General features: G+C 36.6%; 2 protein-coding genes across 2 annotated transcripts in view; one reads left to right on the top strand and one right to left on the bottom strand.

Moving 5' to 3' along the window:
* Window positions 1-688: 688 nt before the first annotated feature.
* LOC125652614 (uncharacterized) lies at window positions 689-2,683 on the top strand. The gene is made up of 4 exons (XM_048881945.2): window positions 689-960; window positions 1,278-1,371; window positions 1,478-1,831; window positions 2,047-2,683. Exons 2-4 carry the CDS (start codon window positions 1,299-1,301, stop codon window positions 2,400-2,402), a joined length of 783 nt encoding a protein of 260 aa, XP_048737902.1. The 5' UTR covers window positions 689-960; window positions 1,278-1,298; the 3' UTR covers window positions 2,403-2,683.
* Window positions 2,684-20,657: 17,974 nt separating this feature from the next.
* Window positions 20,658-21,455, bottom strand: part of LOC125651469 (DNA polymerase epsilon subunit 2-like) — a 31,534-nt gene continuing 30,736 nt past the window's right edge. The window contains exon 15 of the mRNA XM_048880090.2: window positions 20,658-20,818. Coding sequence (XP_048736047.1) covers window positions 20,735-20,818 — 84 coding nt within the window. The 3' untranslated portion in view covers window positions 20,658-20,734. The remainder of the gene's footprint in view (window positions 20,819-21,455) is intronic.

Genomic DNA, 21,455 nt, shown 5'->3' with positions numbered 1-21,455 from the left:
TTATTTTCTCCAAAACAATGGAGAGTCAATTCCATAAATACTTGTAATAAAATCAACCAGTTCAAGACAAATGTCAAATATAATAAATATCTTGTCAAAAATTAAATTAAGGAAACAATTTGTATGTGTTAACAAACACCAAATATATTCTAGCAAATTCTAAGCGTTTTTTCAAATTTCTCTCTATATCATACGTGCAAAAAAAATCAATTTAATACATGTATGTCTATTGAATCTCCAACTGAAAATTTTCCTGAAATATTTTCTTGCTCTTAGTAGATGTATATATTCATCCATTTAATCTTTAATTATGATTCCATCTGCATAAAAAAAAAAACCAGACAGGTATTAAGACGTTTTTCTTGCTTTTAATCACACCCCCTAGATAATTGATAACAAACACATAAAGGGATGAATTTCCTAATCTATATTCTATTAACTTTCTAAAAAACACTAAACAGTCATTAATAAACATTTCAATGCTAATAAGAATCTGATACAAAAATATAATTTGATAAAGCTTAACAACTTTTTCGATAACTGTAAATGCTCCTGGTTGTTATCTAACGTGTTAAAGGGTTTGTCACGATTAAAGGCATTCGTCATAACTTAATATTTCATTAAACCATCGAAAGTCTAAACATAGCGATAGAAATATATTTACCAAAAAAGATTCATTGTTCAAAACTTCATTTTTCTGTTGGTGAGAAAAGTGTGATCAATCGTTCGAAAGGTAATGATTTAGACCGAGATGCACTCCACAGGCTACGTATCAAGTCAACCAAAACGCATGGACGCGGATGTGATTTAAGGAAAGGAATGTAAAGATTCTATTGGTCTATTCCGGGTGAGAAAGGTGCGGAGGCATCAAAACAAATCATACTTGTGAGGTATATAAGTCAGAATCTCAACGACAAGGGGTATAGCAAAGTTTACAGAAGACTACCTGAGGCTTATAAGGTGAGTGTAATAATAGCATATCTACTGTTACGATGTTCATATATTTTGAAAATGAAACTTATTTTTTACATATACATTTGACTTTGATCTCTCTGGGAATTCACAGTCGTTGAAATAGACGCATACTATATTGATCAAGATTCCTAGGCGCGTTGTTAACAATTGCATTCATGAGGAAATGACTAGCATTACAATCTGGAAAGTTGTTGGAAATATAATTATCAGTTCTTGTAATTCACTATGTCAATATCATATCCAATGAATACCTTATTTCTCTTGAATTTATACAAATGTACCCAATTTCTATTTAATTGCAGAGTTCAAAAGCAACAGTGAAAATGCATATGTCATCAGTGGTCTTGGCCTTTTTGTTGGGCTGTGTCTGCCAAGGACTGGCAAAGGAAAATCCGAGTAAGCTCGCTCTGCGAAATTTTTGATAATCCATGCTCTCTGTCTCTCTCTCTCTCTCTCTCTCTCTCTCTCTGTGAGATGTTATCATTAATACTGTATTTTGAAGTCATTGAAGATCATCTTTTGAAACCTTTACCCACGGCCACGTTATGGAGGAAACCCTGCTGCCCAAGACGTAACAGCATGTCCATTGATCTCACGAGGGGGGTTTTCACAGGAAGTGTGCAAGGTGTATCTACACCTACATTTACAACCTCACCGTCAGCAAACATGGAGTGTGGAGTAATGGCTGATCTCACAGCTAAATTCCAAAACGTTTCTAACTGTCTGTCTGATTGGCAACAGTGTGTTTCCTTCCCCACGTGTGGACAGCGCATGCTCAGAATCGACATGTTTCTGGGAAAACGACGGAGGGGTTACATGTTCAACGTGGGAGATAGCCCTAGCAACGATGGTTGGGGTAAGCGCAAGTTTATCAATATTATATCGTTTGATATTGCTCTTTTTTTTTTTATCCTTTTCCGGTTACTGAATTATAGATACGTTTGATATCTCTTAGACTCCTGATCCACATTTGGTGTTACCTGGAGTCGTTCTCTATTTTGTATCCTCTGCAGCATTTATGAGATTGTTTTTATCTTATTGTTTGTGTTAATTTTAACTGTCTTCAATTAGGTGGCGATTATGGAGATACGAAACATGATGCTGAAATCATGGGATACTATCCTAGGATCTTGGGATACAAGTCGGATTTTTGCAAAACAGAGAAAACAGAATGGCTAAACACCCTTTTGGCGCCAGGCGTTACACGAGTCACGATGTTTGCGGCCAACAATTACATCAGGATCAAGAATGACCAGGGATTTGAGATGAATGAATGCCATGAATGCGGATTTGCTCTCAATGGACAGGACCCCAACGATAGCGCCAACACTTTGTACATGGCATTCAACAACATGATCAGGGGAACTCACCGAAATGGGTATGGAGTGTGTCACGTCAGAATCCGCTGGGAATGCCCGAATTGTTAGAGGAATCTTGCGGTAATAGCGGAGCTCCTAAGTGAAGGGAAAGACAAACAGCCAAAAACAAATAATCACCGAGTTTGTATTTCACAGTCAGTGTTGTATTCTTGCAAACAGTAAACATTTAAAATCATATTTGACATGCATTGTATGAAATATTCAGCAAAAAAGATGTCAGTTGTTTATTTGGAAGATAACTACATATGAGATAAAGTAGTTAATGAAATGTGTTTTTGTATTTGAAATGTTACCCTCTCTAATGCTTTGAATAAAAATTTGGATGTTAATGATGAGTTGCTCTTGAGTCGGTTTCTGAAGTTTGAGATAATGTTGTCCATTCATGTTTGATACCCGTTATCCTACATCGAAAGTCACCGGTTAATGATGGACGGTAAAAGATACCGGTAAATGATGGACGATGAGTTACCGATTAATGATGGACTGTAAAAGTTACCGGTAAATGATGGACGATAAATGTTATCGGTTAAAATGGACGGTAAAACTTACCGGTAAATGATGGACAGTAAAAGATACCGGTGAATGGTGGGCGGTAAATGTTACCGGTAAATGATGGACGGTAAAAGATACCAGTAAATGATGGACGGGAAAAGATACCGGTGAATGATGAACCGTAAAATGTAAAACTTTTCTTCTTTAACGGTCTGTACGTTACATACCTACATGGCAACGAAATTGACATGGTCTATCATAGAAATAAATCCTTAACTCTTACTCACCATAATCACATTTGTCTAGCTACAATCTACATAAGGATCTTACGGTAACTGGCATTATTAAGATAAATCAACGTTAACAATAAATAAATGGCGGTTCGAACCCTAGAGAGGACGTTTATATTTTTGTTTTCGTTCATTACCTTTAACATTAACGATTTTCATGATTGCGACATATTAGTAGCTTTTTTATAATACGAAAACAATCAATATTTGATCACACGAAAACTATCAGATTTCACAATTGAAACTACAACATGAGAACTTTGAATTATAGTTTCATTAAACCTGCAACGCCTTATCTGTCCTCATCAAAGGTGTATCACATCATTCATATGTCTTTCTTCATTGTGGGTGGGCTGTATGCCTGTCTCCATTAAAGGTGCGCCGCATGTTTGTCCCCTTTAAAGATGTGACGCATGTTTGTCCCCATTAAAGATGTGCCGCATGTTTGTCCCCATTAAAGATGTGTCGCATGTTTGTCCCCATTAAAGGTGTGTCGCATGTTTGTCCCCATTAAAGGTGTGTCGCATGCCTGTCCCCATTAAAGGTGTGTCGCATGCCTGTCTCCATTAAAGGTGTATCACATCATTCATATGTCTTTCTTCATTGTGGGTGGGCTGTATGCCTGTCTCCATTAAAGGTGCGCCGCATGTTTGTCCCCATTAAAGATGTGCCGCATGTTTGTCCCCATTAAAGATGTGCCGCATGTTTGTCCCCATTAAAGGTGTGCCGAATGTTTGTCGCCATTAAAGGTGCGCCGCATGCCTGTCCCCATTAAAGGTGTGCCGTATGTCTGTCGCCATTAAAGGTGCGCCGCATGCCTGTCCCCATTAAAGGTGTGCCGCATGTCTGTCGCCATTAAAGGTGCGCCGCATGCCTGTCCCCATTAAAGGTGTGCCGCATGTCTGTCCCCATTAAAGCTGTGCCGCATGTCTGTCGCCATTAAATGTGCGCCGCATGCCTGTCGCCATTAAAGGTGTGCCGCATGTCTGTCGCCATTAAAGGTGTGTCGCATACCTGTCCCCATTAAAGGTGTGCCGCATGTCTGTCCCCATTAAAACTGTGTCGCATGTCTGTCCCCATTAAAGGTGTGTCGCATGTCTGTCCCCATTAAAGGTGTGTCGCATGTCTGTCCCCATTAAAGGTGTGTCGCATGTCTGTCGCCATTAAAGATGTGTCGCATGTCTGTCGCCATTAAAGGTGTGTCGCATGTCTGTCGCCATTAAAGGTGTGTCGCATGTCTGTCGCCATTAAAGCTGTGTCGCATGTTTGTCCCCCTTAAAGGTGTGCCGCATGTCTGTCGCCATTAAAGATGTGTCGCATGTCTGTCCCCATTAAAGGTGTGTCGCATGTCTGTCGCCATTAAAGATGTGTCACATGTCTGTCCCCATTAAAGGTGTGCCGCATGTCTGTCGCCATTAAAGGTATGTCGCATGTCTGTCGCCATTAAAGGTGTGTCGCATGTCTGTCGCCATTAAAGGTGTGTCGCATGTCTGTCCCCATTAAAGGTGCGCCGCATGCCTGTCCACATTAAAGGTGCGCCGCATGCCTGTCCCCATTAAAGGTGTGCCGCATGTTTGTCCTCAACAGTTTCTCTGTTAACTCACATTACACATTTATCTGTTGAATTCTTGCGTGCACTATGTATTCCTTATATATGTATGCCGTTGCATAATCCTCATTTTGTTGTTTGATTGATTGATTGTATATTGTTTTACGTCCCTCTCGAGAATATTTTACTCTTATGGAGACGTCACCATTGCAGGTGAAGGACTGCAAAATTCAGGCCTGTGTTCGGCGCTTACGGCCTTTTGAGCAAGAAGGGATCTTTATCGTGCCACACCTGTTGTGACGTGGGGCCTCGGATTTTGCGGTCTCATCCGAAGGAACGCGTCATATAGTTGCCTCTTACGACAAGCAAGGAGTACTGAGGACTTATTCTAACCCGGATCCCCAAGGTACATTTTGTTGTTTGGATGAAATGAATTCAAATATTTACATTTCCAGTGTTTTTACCTCCGATTCTTTACCAATTGAAATGATAGTGATTTCCTCATGAATGTGAACATCTTGATAATATAGTACAACAATTTTAACGACTGGGAATATTCCAGCAGAAAGCAGAGTGAAATGTAAATATGAAAAATTATAAATTTCAGTTTTGAAAATACATGAGGGTATGAACAGCAACGATTTCCCGCCAGTATTTGCACGAGGCGCCATGAAGCGTCACAGTTCATGCTCTCATGCATTTTCAAAAATGACATTTATTTCTTAATTTAATTGCCGCTCTACAACACATACATCGTCATATGGGCCATTTAATCATGGCATAACCATAAATCCGCCACGTTTTCTTAACAATTTCATGAGGGACTTTGCATCATGGCATGGGGAAAGCTCCGCTCTTTAGCATATACATGTGATTTATAGATGTGTATCCATTGAACTTTGGCATAATACTTGAGATAAAATTCTATGACGTCCAATGGAATTGGAGAGAATAAAAATATCGTTACGACAGGAGTCCCATGGGCTACATCGCTCACATGAGTCACCTTGTCCCTGCTGTTGTTCAGATATTGTGATTTTAAAAAGACTTTTTGCAATCTTTATTTCCATGAGAAATTTTGACCCCATAGTGTGGCCCCAATCTAGCCCCATAGGGTTTCAATATAACTATGATACAATGTCACAAGATAAAAAAAAATCATGGTATGAAATTTTCAAAGATGGTTCTCTATATATTCCCATATAAAAGTTTGATCTCCTATTGTGGCCCCACCCTACCCTTGATGTTCGTGATTTGAACAAATTTCAATCTGTACTACCTGAAGATGCATGTATATCAATACGAGTAATCATGGACCTGTTGTACTGGAGAATATTTTTTAAAGATTTATCTTATATATTCCCACATGAAACTTTGATTCTGTATTGTGGCCCCATCCTATCCCCGGGACCATGATTTGAACAAACTCATTGAATATCAATATGAGAATTCATGCCTTTCCCTATATATTTCTATGTAAAAATTTGATTCCCTGATGTAACCTCATCGTATTACGGACATGCTGACATTTTAACATTAAATGATGATACTTTAACATTACATACTGATACTTTAACCTTACATGATGATACTTTAACATCACATGATGATACTTTAACATTACATGCTGGTACTTTAACATTACATACTGGTACTTTAACATTATATGCTGATACTTTAACACCACACAATGATACTTTAACATTACATACTTTAACATTACATGCTGGTACTTTAACATTACATGCTGATACTTTAACATTATATGCTGGTACTTTAACATTACATGCTGGTACTTTAACATTACATGCTGATACTTTAACATTACATGATGATACTTTAACATTACATGCTGATACTTTAACATTACATGCTGATACTTTAACACCACACAATGATACTTTAACATTACATACTTTAACATTACATGCTGGTACTTTAACATTACATGCTGATACTTTAACATTACATGATGATACTTTAACATTACATGATGATACTATTACATGATGATACTTTAACATTACATGCTGGTACTTTAACATTACATGCTGATACCTTAACATTACATGCTGATACTTTAACATTACATGCTGATACTTTAACATTACATGCTGATATTTTAACATTACATGATGATATTTTAACATTACATGCTGATACTTTAACATTACATGATGATACTTTAACATTACATGATGATACTTTAACATTACATGCTGGTACTTTAACATTACATGCTGATACTTTAACATTACATGATGATACTTTAACATTACATGCTGATATTTTAACATTACATGATGATATTTGAACATTACATGCTGATACTTTGACATTACATGCTAATATTTTAACATTACATGATGCTACTTTAACATTACATGATGATACTTTAACATTACATGATGATACTTTAACATTACATGCTGATACTTTAACATTATATGCTGATACTGCTGATACTTTAACATTACATGATGATACTTTAACATTACATGATGATACTTTAACATTACATGCTGGTACTTTAACATTACATGCTGATACTTTAACATTACATGATGATACTTTAACATTACATGCTGATATTTTAACATTACATGATGATATTTGAACATTACATGCTGATACTTTGACATTACATGCTAATATTTTAACATTACATGATGCTACTTTAACATTACATGATGATACTTTAACATTACATGATGATACTTTAACATTACATGCTGATACTTTAACATTATATGCTGATACTTTAACATTACATACTTTAACATTACATGCTGATACTTTAACATTACATGCTGATACTTTAACATTACATGATGATACTATAACATTACATGATGATACTTTAACATTACATGATGATACTTTAACATTACATACTTTAACATTACATACTGATACTTTAACATTATATGCTGGTACTTTAACATTATATGCTGGTACTTTAACATTACATGCTGGTACTTTAACATTACATGCTGATACTTTAACATTACATGATGATACTTTAACATTACATGCTGATACTTTAACATTATATGCTGATACTTTAACATTACATACTTTAACATTACATGCTGATACTTTAACATTACATGATGATACTTTAACATTACATGCTGGTACTTTAACATTACATGATGATACTTTAACATTACATGATGATACTTTAACATTACATGATGATACTTTAACACCACACAATGATACTTTAACATTACATACTTTAACATTACATGATGATACTTTAACATTACATACTTTAACATTACATGATGATACTTTAACATTACTTATTGATACTTTAACATTACATACTGATATTCTAACATTACATGATGATACTTTAAAATTACATGCTGATACTTTAACATTACATGATGATACTTTAACATTACATGCTGGTACTTTAACATTACATGATGATACTTTAACATTACATGATGATACTTTAACACCACACAATGATACTTTAACATTACATACTTTAACATTACATGATGATACTTTAACATTACATACCTTAACATTACATGATGATACTTTAACATTACATACTGATACTTTAACATTATATGCTGGTACTTTAACATTACATGCTGATACCTTAACATTACATGCTGATACTTTAACATTACATTCTGATACTTTAACATTACATGCTGATACTTTAACGTTACATGCTGATACTACGGCAATGAGCGGTAAGCATAGGTCTAAATTATTAACTGCGTTCCCTCACATAGTTTAACAAGTTCATCTTTTTTTCTTGCTAGAATAATCAATTCCTTTTCACATTAGAATTTTAATCAGTGTTGTGATTTGCAGTCGATTATAATTTGTATCCGATGTCATGATTTATATTACGTATGCCCAAGTAATGTTTATGTATGTTGTCCCGGTAGCACGACTTCATGCGCCTTTATTTTGAAGAGTTCCACTAATGAAAATGATGAGTTTTGTGTGGTTTTCAAAAATTATAGAGGTATGAAATGTAAATACCAACCGTAATAGGGGTGTTTGAATGCATTACAACAGACACATTTTCGTTACTAGATCCCGTCGAGCACATCAAAACTAATACAAGATAATTCAGAATTCATGGACTGTTTCTTAGCCAACTGAAACAGCGCTTTTGGGGAGGCATGTCAGAGGATCACTTGTAATCTACATACAAATTTTCAGCCCAATAGGTCGACAAACACCAGAGATATGAGTGCGGACAGACAGACAAACAGAACAAGTGAAACCTATGTACCCCCCTACCGTATAGCGGTTTTTTTCCGCTGGTCTAAAATTTGGTGATTTCCTGGCTCAAAGGTATGCTAATAATTTTAGCGGAATGAATTTTGGCGGATAAGAAAGAGTTATCTCTCTTGCAAATACCGAAGTCACAGTTGGTGCATATTTGTTGAGTGAAATTTTGGCGGAAAGCTTTCTAAACGCAAAAATAAGCCAAATTTATCATCCCGCGAGGAAAAAAAACTCGCGATACGGTATAAGAAGAGGAGGTAAAATAAAATAAGTTCTGTGTATCTGAAAACGTCAATAAAATATTGGCGGCGACGATTTAGGACGGGCGACGATTTGGGATGGGGCAACGATTTAGGGTGTAACAGCATAGAAGCAAAAGCGAAAGTCACGGGTCTTTTGAATATGACCTTGAAAATGGGGGTTCGGTGCCACTGTTGGCTTTGCCACGATAAAGAACCCTAACTTCTACAGCCCTGAGCGCCATACATAGGTTTTAAAATTGTGATATTTGACATTTCCTGTATTGAGTGAAAATTCTCTTAGCCACAATTTTGTACAGATGTAAAGAATAATTTCGATGTGATGTTATTGGTTATCTCTATGTATGTGTGGCAAAGTTGATTTTTACTACGAATTACTCCGTTTACCTGATCAAGACATAGGGCTCACGGTGAGTGTGACCAGTGGACAGTGGATGTTTACTCCTCATAGGCACCTGATCCCACCTCTGGTATATCCAGAGGTCAGTGTTTGCTCAACTCTCCATTTTGTATTGCTTATAGGAGTTATGAGATTGATCACTGTTTGTTGTCTTCACCTTTCATGTGCATTGTACTTCTATTGGCAGAATTAAGTGGATATTTCGAAATTATCCCATACTTTGTATCAATACTCGTTTAGTGGACTCTTCAAAGATCAAGAAGCTATGAACCTGACCCATCATTACCATGGCATGAGATGTAAAATTAGGTACTTTCAGGTGAATTCCATTGTATCCCTGGTTCCATTTAAGGGTCCTATATGATTGCTATTTTTAGTTTGTAAAGATCTGAAAAACGTTAAAGTGATCACACCTTCGGGAGACCCCTGTAGTCCAAACTGAGGGCGAGAAATGATAGCCCAATAACCGTCATCATGACCTTAAGGGATGTAAAATAACGAACTTTCATGTGAGCCCCATTGTCCCCTTAGGGTCCCTAACCCCTTTTACTTGTCTTGTATGATAGTCTGCATTATTTTCAATTATTTGTTTTATCAGGGTTTTTTTCTTATTCCATCACCCACTATCTAATACATGTAATTGTAGAGATCTCAAAACAGACCCCTTCTTCTGGAGGTCCAATGTTTACCTCTACAGAGCCAAACTGAGGGCGGAAAATAATGGACCAAGGATCCTCTTACCGTGTCTCAATACTCCTTTCGTGGACTCTTCAAAGATTCAGCTGTTGTTAACCTCATTATGACCCTATGCCATTTAGGAACTTTGAAGTCAGCACAATTGTTCTCATAGGCCGACTTGACCCCTTTTCAGAGTTCGTCTACATCTTTTATCAGTTTTGTTTCATTCGATCATCTGAAATTCAATAATTATAGAGGTCTGAAAAGTGGCCCCATCCATAGGCACTCCCAGAGCACAAATCTGGGGGAGGGATTGTCCGAGGCGTCTTCTACCTTGCCACGAAATTCTTCAACGATTAACAAGCTATCAACCTCTATGTTTACGCTTGCAAATGCATACTTGTTATGTAGGCCTACCAATTTAAATTGTTCAGGCGAGTGAAAATGTTCAATGAGTTACTAATAATCGCAATAAAAAAATCTATACACATGTATATTAATCAATTTTTAAAAAAAATTCAATTTCGCGCACGCGCACGTGCGTGCGCGTGTGTGTTAATTTTGTATTCGAGTACTCTCAGTACATTGATGATTTTCCACTTCTACGGACTGCAAGCATCAGTCTAGTACATTGTAATAACTTGCCAACTTCTCTTTAAAGACAAATCTAAAGTATTGCTGATATTCATCTGTAACAGCGTTGAGTTATACCCACTTTATGACAATAAGTTTACACGAGTTAATGTTCTTTTTACTTGTATGCCGAATCATTTCCTCATATGTTATGCTAATGAGTTATGATAATTCAATGAAGATGTAAAAGATAATCCTATTTAGCATTGTCACACTGCAAAAGAAAAATACAGCACATCGATGTAACATACTATGCCCCCAGAGCGCAACCAGTATCACAATCATTAAGAGGTAGCGGGTTCTGAGCGGCCTGAGAATGCCAAAATCTGAAAAGTGTCCGGCCGGGGACCATGCGGTGAGAACACGCCATTCAGGGCCCGTATACCCCACCGGCAGCTTTTAGCGCGGAGTTAAATCCTGGCGATGTCAACCCCATCCTAAGATAACGCTCACGTGCTTCAGCGAGTTGTAGACGTAGGAACGGCAGTCTCAGATGCCTCGGAGGATTGGCCATGTCGATGTTGATGGCAACAGCGTCGATGATGATGTTGGAGATGATGACGATGACGATAGGTATATATACACCAGTTTGCAATTGCCTTAATTGCACTTAACACGCATGAAAAGGCAAAGGTCACCGAACGATACCCGGATGTTCTCAGAACGGACATCGTCCGGGCTTCATCCGATACCCCTCAGGTGTCCGAGCGGTGACCGCACGGGGGTACCTAGTCCGTACGATGTCCGTATGGGTACCGGACGTACCCCTCCCGGTTACCTACCGATAACCTTACGGATATCGGGCGGCCACCAACACAATCATTCTATACGCTCCCCGCCCGGTAAACATACGGCTGCCTTCCTTGTCCCGCCCGAGGTGCGGGCGGTATATGAGGAGAGCTAATCACCCGGCAGACTTGGAAATGTGTCCCTACGGTGTTAGATCTTGACAGGTCCCCCCCCCCCCCCCGATACCTATACCTCGCCCGGTACCCGCTAGTAATGTGACACAGGCATTACCTTCGCACTGCCATTGTTCAGCTGTTGTAATTTTTTCATCAATCTTTATCATTGTGGTCCCAGAGGATCACAATATAACTGAAAATGAATTACCATAACACAAAGAGATGCATCAACACCATTGAAAGGTGAAGATAACGAACAGTGATCAATCTCATTACTCCTATAAGCAATACAAAATACATAGTTAGGGAGGAGTAAGCATCCACTGTCGACCGGTCACACCCGCCGTGAGCCCTATAGCCTGATCAGGTAAACGGAGTTATCCGTAGTCAAAATCAGTGTGCCAAGAACGGTATGAAACACGTCAGACAGCATTTGACCCAATGATAGGTTATATTGGCAAACTAGATCGTTATAACGACCATAGAATTTGCAAAATGCTGACTTTAATCGAGACTGTTGAAACCCCTGTACCATCAACTTGTTTGTCAGTAGCTTGCCTCGATTTAAAAACTGACCATACGCAGAACACGCTCTTGCGTATCGAATCAGTTGAGATATATAAACACCATATGCAGGTGATAATAGAATATTGCTACATAAATATGGGAAATTGACGATGGAGAAGCTGAAATCATCCCGTTTGTCATAGTTATGTTGTCAGTTTGCCGTTAATGTCTACTTTCAATAAAATATCTTAAGTATGAAGCATTTCGAGCTCACAGGGATATATCGAATCGACATATGAATGAAAGTTATTATTGTTAATAGACAAAACGTCGTCGATATATCTAAATGTCGAATTAAAGGCCACAGTAAGAGATTCTTTCTTCTCATGTAGAAGTTTTTGAATAAATTCTGCTTCATAGGAATATAAAAACAGATCAGCTAACAAAGGAGCACGAATCGTGTCCATGGGAATTCCAACAGATTGTTGGAAGACCTGATCACCAAATACCACGAAGATATTGTCAATGAGGAACTCTACTAGCATATTTTTTTGATTTCAGTTTCATAGTACTTGTGCGTGGAATCAGAGTGGTGTTTAACAAAATAAGTTTTTGGATGACTCATCACTAGATATGAATATTTCCGTTTTCCATTTTTGTTGTTGTTATCGTGAGGAATGGTCGTCTAAAGTGATGTTATTGATTTGGGAAAAGTTTTTGCGATTTCAAGTTTACTAAAAGTTTTTTTTTTTTTTTTTTTTTTAGAATTTTTTAGAATTCACATTTGATTAACCCCACTTCTGACATATGTAGTCGCACAGTAAGTTTGAAGTTTTTCCTTCACAGCTGTTAATATTTTCGTGAGGATCAAAGATACGGGCTTGGTAGAACTTTTGTGTACTATGTCTAATGCGGGATTTTAATATTCCTCTTATGCTTTTAACCCATACTGACAATGTATCAAGTTCTTCTTTTTCATATTTAGCCCAACGTCTGGCACAATCTTCGACAGAATTCATAAAAGAGATGAAGTTCTGTCGCCAATTGAAAGACCGAGGTTCTCTGTATTTAGGAACTTTTAGAATATATCAATATCACCAGTAAAGACATGTCCAGTTGGACTACAGTTGAAAGAAGACGAAGAACAAGAACACGTAGGTGGATTAAGTATAAGACGGGCTATATCTAGGCACTGCAAAGTTTGTTTATAATTAAAAAGTTTGAATGCAATAGTAGAAGTATATTTGAAGGAAATACAGGGTGTAGACTTAAACTTGAAATAAGTTGGAATACACGACTGAACCCTTCTATGACGAAGAATGTTGTTTATGTTTACGGCATCTATTCCTTTATTTGTAAATTTGAGCTTAAGGAATTTGAGGCATGATTGGGGAAGGAATATCATCCATAACCCGTGGTGGTTTAAAGAGCATGTGATTGGCAACATTCAATTTCATAATCATCGAGTTCAGTCTATATTCAGGTGTTGAAAACTCGAAGTATAGACTAGATGTGGCTTCTTGAAATACGTATGTAAAACTCTCAATGGAACGAAGTAAAGTTTTGCGCGAATATGATGGTGGACCTAAATGTCTGTTGACGTAAGGTAAAAGTGAATCAAACGTGACATCATTCATACTTGGCCTTTTATATAACGATGTCCATGACTAATAAATACAATATATCCGAGTCAAAAAATTGCATGGAGGGTGATTCACTCTATAAAATCATTTCAAGCAACTGAAATATTTAGCATCTCAATTCGTTTGTGTTTTCTGTTTAATCGTTAATGTGTATTTCTTACACAGTTTACTAATATACATCCTTTACTTTAAGAAAGGGGTCCATGATTACTGTTAAATTATAATCCATCATGGTAAATTATGTTTACAAAATATTTTTATTACAAATGATCATTTTTACAAGTATCAATTTGTCATCTGACCGGGTCATTCAATGATACATCTGGCTTATTGATACATATGATTTCAAAGCGAAAACCAAAGATTAACGATGATATTGCTGCATGATTTTTGTTGCTTTGTCAAAGGCATTTAATCATAAATGGCATTGGCCAGTTTTTATTAACCTATAAATTTAGAGTTAGTGGTAACTTGCTAAAACTGTTCCAATGTTATCTAAACAGAAATGAAATGGTATATTGCAAAGAAACACATGTTTAATTAAAATTTACATGTTAGAGTCCCTCAAAGAAACACATGTTTAATTAAAATTTACATGTTAGAGTCCCTCAAAGAAACACATGTTTAATTAAAATTTACATGTTAGAGTCCCTCAAAGGATCTGTATTGGGTCCTCTTTTATTTTCTAATATGTCAATTATAGAACGTGTCAAAGTTACATGTATGTATAATTTGATCTTAAGTCCCCTTCCTATTAAGTGACATGTATGTATAATTTGATCTTAAGTTCCCTTCCTATAAAGTGACATGTATGTATAATTTGATCTTAAGTCCCCTTCCTATAAAGTCGCATGTATGTATAATTTGATCTTAAGTCCCCTTCCTATATAAGACAAAACTTTGCATTTGTTAATGAGCTATTGTACCTGGAATTGGGCATTGGGGTTTGGATCCACTGTCATTTGCGGAGTTTTTGTATTTTTTATGTTTTTCTCTTTCCTCTTAAAGGGACTGATTCACGATCCCCCCCCCCCCCCCCCCCCCACCACCACCATTTTGTTTTTCACTTTAAATGATCAAAATCTACTGTCTAATGTGTTTCACCAAAATATGAAGGTTATAAACATTGTATCTTGATAGCAGTTCATTATAGAGAGTTTATAATTTGTTTTGAAAACAAGGATTGAGGTGTGTTATTGTTTACGAAGTTTTCAAAATAAATGGATATCGAACCAATATATCATATTTCAGAGTACCGGTATACTTTAGGTAAAATTTGTCATTTAAAAGTAATTTGTGACTGTGTAAAATTAAGGTGCTTTTTAAATTACAAAATTAACATTTTACTGGTTTGTTTGTAAACATAAAAAGACTCAGTCTTTATTTACATAACATAGAGCTAAACTATTGCTCTTGTCCTTGCATTCAGAAGGTCCAAATTTTGGTTGTCCTTGCATTCAGGTCCAAATTTTGGTTGTCAACATTAAATGAGTTATATTTTAAATTTTCAACATCAAAAATATTCTTTAAAAAAAACCCCGTGAACCAGTCCCTTTAATTTGCCTATATTCTGTAAACATAAAACACGAAAGCCCAGTGACCATGAATTGCACAAACTTGGATCTATTCTGTGTCAGGAAGCTTTCATGTAAACTTTTCTGGCCTAGCGGTTCTTGATAAGATTTTTAAAGATTTCCTCTAAATACTTGTATGTAAAACTTTGATCCATTTTTGTGTGGCCTCATCCTACCCGGGGGGAGGGGGGGGATTATTTTAACAAAAACTTGAACATGCACGAAGTCAGGAAGCTGCCCTGTAAATTTAAACTTTTCTGGCCCAGTGGTTCTTGAGAGGAATTTTAATGACCCCACCCTATTTTTTTTGTTGCATTTTCGTGATTATATTCCCTTTGAAGGGGGCATGACCCTTCATTTGAACAAATTGGAACCCCCTTCACCCCAAAATGATTTGTACCAAGTTCGATTCAATTTGGTCCAGTGGTTCTGGAGAAGATGAAAATGTGAAAAGTTTACGGACAGACGACAAACAAAAAGGCGATCAGAATAACTCACTAGAGCTTTCCGCTCAGGTGAGCTAAACATCTAACTACGGATTGCTTCGTTTACCTGGTTTCGACATAGGACTCACGGCTGGTGTGATCGGTCGACAGGGGATGCTTACCCCTTCTAGGCACCTCATCCCACCTCTGGTATACCCAGGGGTCCGTGTTTGCCCAACTCTCTATTTTGTATTCTTATAGGAGTTATGAGATTGATCTTAAGTCATATATGTATAATCAATGAGATGTTTCTAATGACTGAGTCCAAGGCGCAATAACTATTTTTATTGATTTCTTTATCAAGTCCATTATGCAACATATTGCGTACCTTTATTTTTCACAGACATTTGTACATCTTTGTAAAGAAACAGATTCGTGAAATTGTTATGAATACTAAATATTGTTATCACCAGTTTTAGTGAAATTTTGATAATGCTGTTTAAGGAATATTGCAATTTTCCGACGTTCATATACGAGACTGTCTATGTACTTCTATATCTCGCATCTTAAAAAGATCGATGACCTATATATTTTATTAGATAATTTATTAGCTTTGATTCTGATAAATGGAAATCAATTAGTTCGGCAGGCTGTCGGTCCGTTCATCGCTAGTTGAATTGTGCGGTTTTTATATCCTCTGATCTTTCATAAATAAAGTGAATCTTATAATGTTTAATTATCAATGTATTTTTGCACATGTATACATTCTCCATCCACATCAGTTTTTTTTTTTTACCCTTAAGGTCTTTTTGTGGCCAAGTCACGTTGACTACCGGTACATGGTGCTCTTGACAATCAGTACCACTGTAAATATTCCTGTATATCTAAAAAAAAATTTTTATTTCATTCCTGGTGATACATGAAGATATGAACCGTGACGCTATACGCCAGCACACTTCATGAAGCGCATTAGATCTTCGTGCTGGCGTGAAGCGTTGCTGTTCATACCCTCATGTATTTTCAAAACTAATAAATTTTTAAAGATTTATATTTTACTTTCATTTCTGTTGGAACAATCTCATCCGTTAAAATAATCGCACGATTTTTATCACACACATTGAGCACAGTCATGAGGTAAAGAAATCGAAAGTAAAACACTGGAAATGTAAATATTCCTATTAATTTTTTTAATTATTTGCGACCCCAACCGCCTTTTTTAAAAAAATGACAAATTGTAGCCTTGTGTAAACTATGGTTCAAATCATTTTTAAAGTTTCAGTTTCATGTCTAATCTTTTACCCCGAGAAGAAAAATCGATGCCGGTGACTTTTTTCTCATTTCAAAAGAATCTATCAGTACGTGATCTGAATAAGGTAGGATTCCGTTCCTTTGTGAGAAGCGAGTAATCGATGTGGTCTATAAACACACTGACCTCGCTCTACTTCGTCATGACGCTTTTCAGGTTCGGGATTATGTTTCACAACAACCTTCGCCTGATCGTGTGACATCTCCTACAGATTAGCCAATCGTGACTGTCCTAAGATCCTGTTGCTAAAAATATTGGTAAAGAGTTTGGCCCATTGCTGTTTTTAATGGGGAAATGAATATAACGAAAATTTGTTTTTAAAAAAGAAGAAAGATATCAACACGACAAACTATCTTTGGACAGTATTAAAAATTAAATATTAACGAACTCTTGTTTTTCTTCTTAATCAAAAGCTTACATGATATTCACATCATATACTTTGATAAAAAAAAAGTTTAAATTCAACACGACAATTACGACACAATATAGATGTAAATGGTCCTCCCTCGTTCGATGCTGTGTGTTAATTGAATAACATATTTGGGATGATATAGCCTGGAGTGGTTAGAACCCTTTAGCTGTAAATAGACATCGGAAACGCAGACAGACGAGTCAACCTTGAGAAAGCGCCGAAAGCACGCGACAGTTCGTGGTTTATCTTTTAAGTTAGCGAGGAGAACAGGAACTGCAGCAGTACAATTGATTTTTGACATCATCTGTCGATCGTTGTCTTGGCACATTTATGGTTGACATCAGAGAACATTCCCTGGTGTAATGTCTGGCGGGAAACTTGTTGCCTTTTATCTCCATGTGCCATTTTGTTTCTCTTTTAATTACATTTATCAATTAGACACGGAATTTTTTTGTCTGAGAATTTTTTTTTTTTTTTTACAATCACTAATAACGATTGTGCGGAATAAATTGGTGTTAATCAACACTGAATTCCTCCCCCTCTTCTAAATTTTTGCCACTCCAGTACCGCTAATAGACCTTTATTTCTACCCCGTAAATCATTTACATAACTATTCCTTTGTTCAGGTATCCGTAATGACTTTTAAATATTTACTGCTCTGAAGAGATCTTTAAGAATATCAAATATCCTGATGGCCTTGATGGACACAAAAGAACGTTATAAATAAACATTGCGTGAAGTCTGAATTTGCATCAATTATAATAAGTTTAAATATATTGTGCTAAAAAATTCAAGATGAAGATATGAGATTTTCCAGAGAAACATGCTGTATATTTGATTTATCAACCGTTTTATTAATTTGATTTTTGTGAAGTCTACTGGTGCTTCAAAATAACGTTACGTTCACAATAAAAAGGTCTCCTTAGATCACCAAGATGTGAAATTACAAATTCTGTAAAAGTCATCAAAATACATGACCTGGTTTAAAAAAGTGTAGATGAGTAATTTATCCGACTAAATAAAAGTATCTGTCCACGAGATACATTATAAAGTTTTTGTCTCTGTACATTGACAACATTAGAGATTTACGGATCAGTACATTTGTCCATTGAGATCTTGAGAGATTTACGGATCAGTACATTTGTCCATTGAGATCATGAGATTTACGGATCAGTAAATTTGTCCATTGAGAACATGAGAAATTTACGGATCAGTACATTTGTCCATTGAGATTTACGGATCAGTACATTTGTCCATCGAGAACACGAGAGATTTACGGATCAGTACATTTGTCCATTGAGATCATGAGATTTACGGATCAGTACATTTGTCCATCGAGAACATGAGAAATTTACGGATCAGTACATTTGTCCATTGAGATTTACGGATCAGTACATTTGTCCATCGAGAACATGATAGATTTACGGATCAGTACATTTGTCCATTGAGATCATGATAGATTTACGGATCAGTACATTTGTCCGTTGAGATCATGAGAGATATACAGATCAGTACATTTGTCCATTGAGATCATGAGAGATATACGGATCAGTACATTTGTCCGTTGAGAACATGATAGATTTACGGATCAGTCCATTGAGATCAGGAGAGATATACGGATCAGTACATTTGTCCGTTGAGAATATGATAGATTTACGGATCAGTCCATTGAGATCAGGAGAGATATACGGATCAGTACATTTGTCCATTGAGATCATGAGAGATATACGGATCAGTACATTTGTCCGTTGAGAACATGATAGATTTACGGATCAGTCCATTGAGATCAGGAGAGATATACGGATCAGTACATTTGTCCGTTGAGAATATGATAGATTTACGGATCAGTCCATTGAGATCAGGAGAGATATACGGATCAGTACATTTGTCCATTGAGATCATGAGAGATATACGGATCAGTACATTTGTCCGTTGAGAACATGATAGATTTACGGATCAGTCCATTGAGATCAGGAGAGATATACGGATCAGTACATTTGTCCGTTGAGAATATGATAGATTTACGGATCAGTCCATTGAGATCAGGAGAGATATACGGATCAGTACATTTGTCCATTGAGATCAGGAGAGATATACGGATCAGTACATTTGTCCATTGAGATCAGGAGAGATATACGGATCAGTACCTTTGTCCATTGAGATCATGAGAGATATACGGATCAGTACATTTGTCCGTTGAGAACATGATAGATTTACCTTTGATTACTGTACTTTTGTTTTTCTGTGATATAGATATACAAACTAAGCCTTCATTATGTCCCTAGATACCAAACATATTGTCCCTTGATACCATAAATATTGTTTTTTTTCCCTTCTTTTTCTTTAGCAAACTGAATGTATTCAATCGTAATATTTAATCCCGTGAAGATTCGGGTTAGAACAGGTCTTCATTACCCCTTGCTTGGGGCGGTCCTTGGATGAGATCGCAAAAACCGACGACCAGTGTCACAGAGGGTGTTGTACGATAAAGACCTCTCCCTGCTCAGAAGTCGTAAGCGCCGAGCATAGGACTAAATTTTGCAGCTCTTCACCGGCAATGGTGACGTCTCCATATGAGTGAAAGATTCTCGAGAGGGACGTAAAACAATACACAATCAATCAATCTACTGTAATAATAACTATCAATAAGCACCCACCTCTCACCCTGACATCAAAACCTCCTACATTGACAGATACATGTTTGATATAAGTAATACATGTTTGGGTTCTTCCCATTAAGCGGTAATCAAAGCATGGAGTCATTTCTTGGACATGGGCTTCGCCGATTATGCAAATAAACCCATTCTTCAATGAGTAATATACCCCGTAACACACACAACCTAGACCTTAATGTCTTAATCATAGATTCTAAATTCTTAGATCCCTCCCTCACCCTGTACTGATGATGGGTGTGGTTAAAACCCGAATTTTAATACATCGCACCCTTTAAACTCATTTGGTTATGTACAAATTAAAGAATTTTATTCAGCTCTACAATGCAACAATTTCACAATAAATATCGTAACTGTCTGAGATTTTAATCCCCAATCTTGCTGTCCTCCACTTGTCCAGAAGCTGGAAAGTACACTTTGAAACTAAAGTCCGTCCTGGGAAAGGAGCCCTGTAATTAAATTCATTTAAACGTGACAAAAATAGTTTTTAACAAAACAAAAGAAATTTAAGCATAACAATACATAAAAAAAAATTAATAAGCCATGAACATTCAGTGGGATGTCATACATGCTATCCTTAAAGGTTATTTTCTTAATAACAAAATATATTTAAAGTCGGTTATTTACAAACATAAGCTCATTAAACCTTTCTACTGAAATACAAGTACTGCATTGGGCTATTAGTTTTTTGTTGTTGTTTTTTTCTTCTTCTTCCGAGTGCCATGGTAACCAAAATCGAGTTTTTATCTTAAGAGTGCACTTTAAACTCTCAATCCATAAAGATATAGAGCATATATTTTCAAAACAAACATGCAAAGCCTTTTCGCTGTTTTCAGAATATGCCCCCCCCCCCCCCAAAAAAAAAAAACCCAACCAAAAACCAGACGCACATTTATATCATACAATTTAATTACATTTGGATTTCAATAATTCCAATGTTATTTATTGCAATTGTTTTGATTGGACAAAAATAAAGGCTGAGCGAGAATTTACACATCCATGAATTGGAAAACGGGATGTCTTCATACGCGCCTGACCGAGTCTCCGTTGTTGCTATGACGTAACCATGGTGGGCGGGGTTTATGC

Source organism: Ostrea edulis, chromosome 5 (assembly GCF_947568905.1).
Source record: "Ostrea edulis chromosome 5, xbOstEdul1.1, whole genome shotgun sequence".
In the NCBI taxonomy this organism is placed as follows: domain Eukaryota; kingdom Metazoa; phylum Mollusca; class Bivalvia; order Ostreida; family Ostreidae; genus Ostrea; species Ostrea edulis.
Note: the sequence above shows the minus strand (reverse complement) of the source record. Positions and strands in the feature narration are given on the sequence as shown.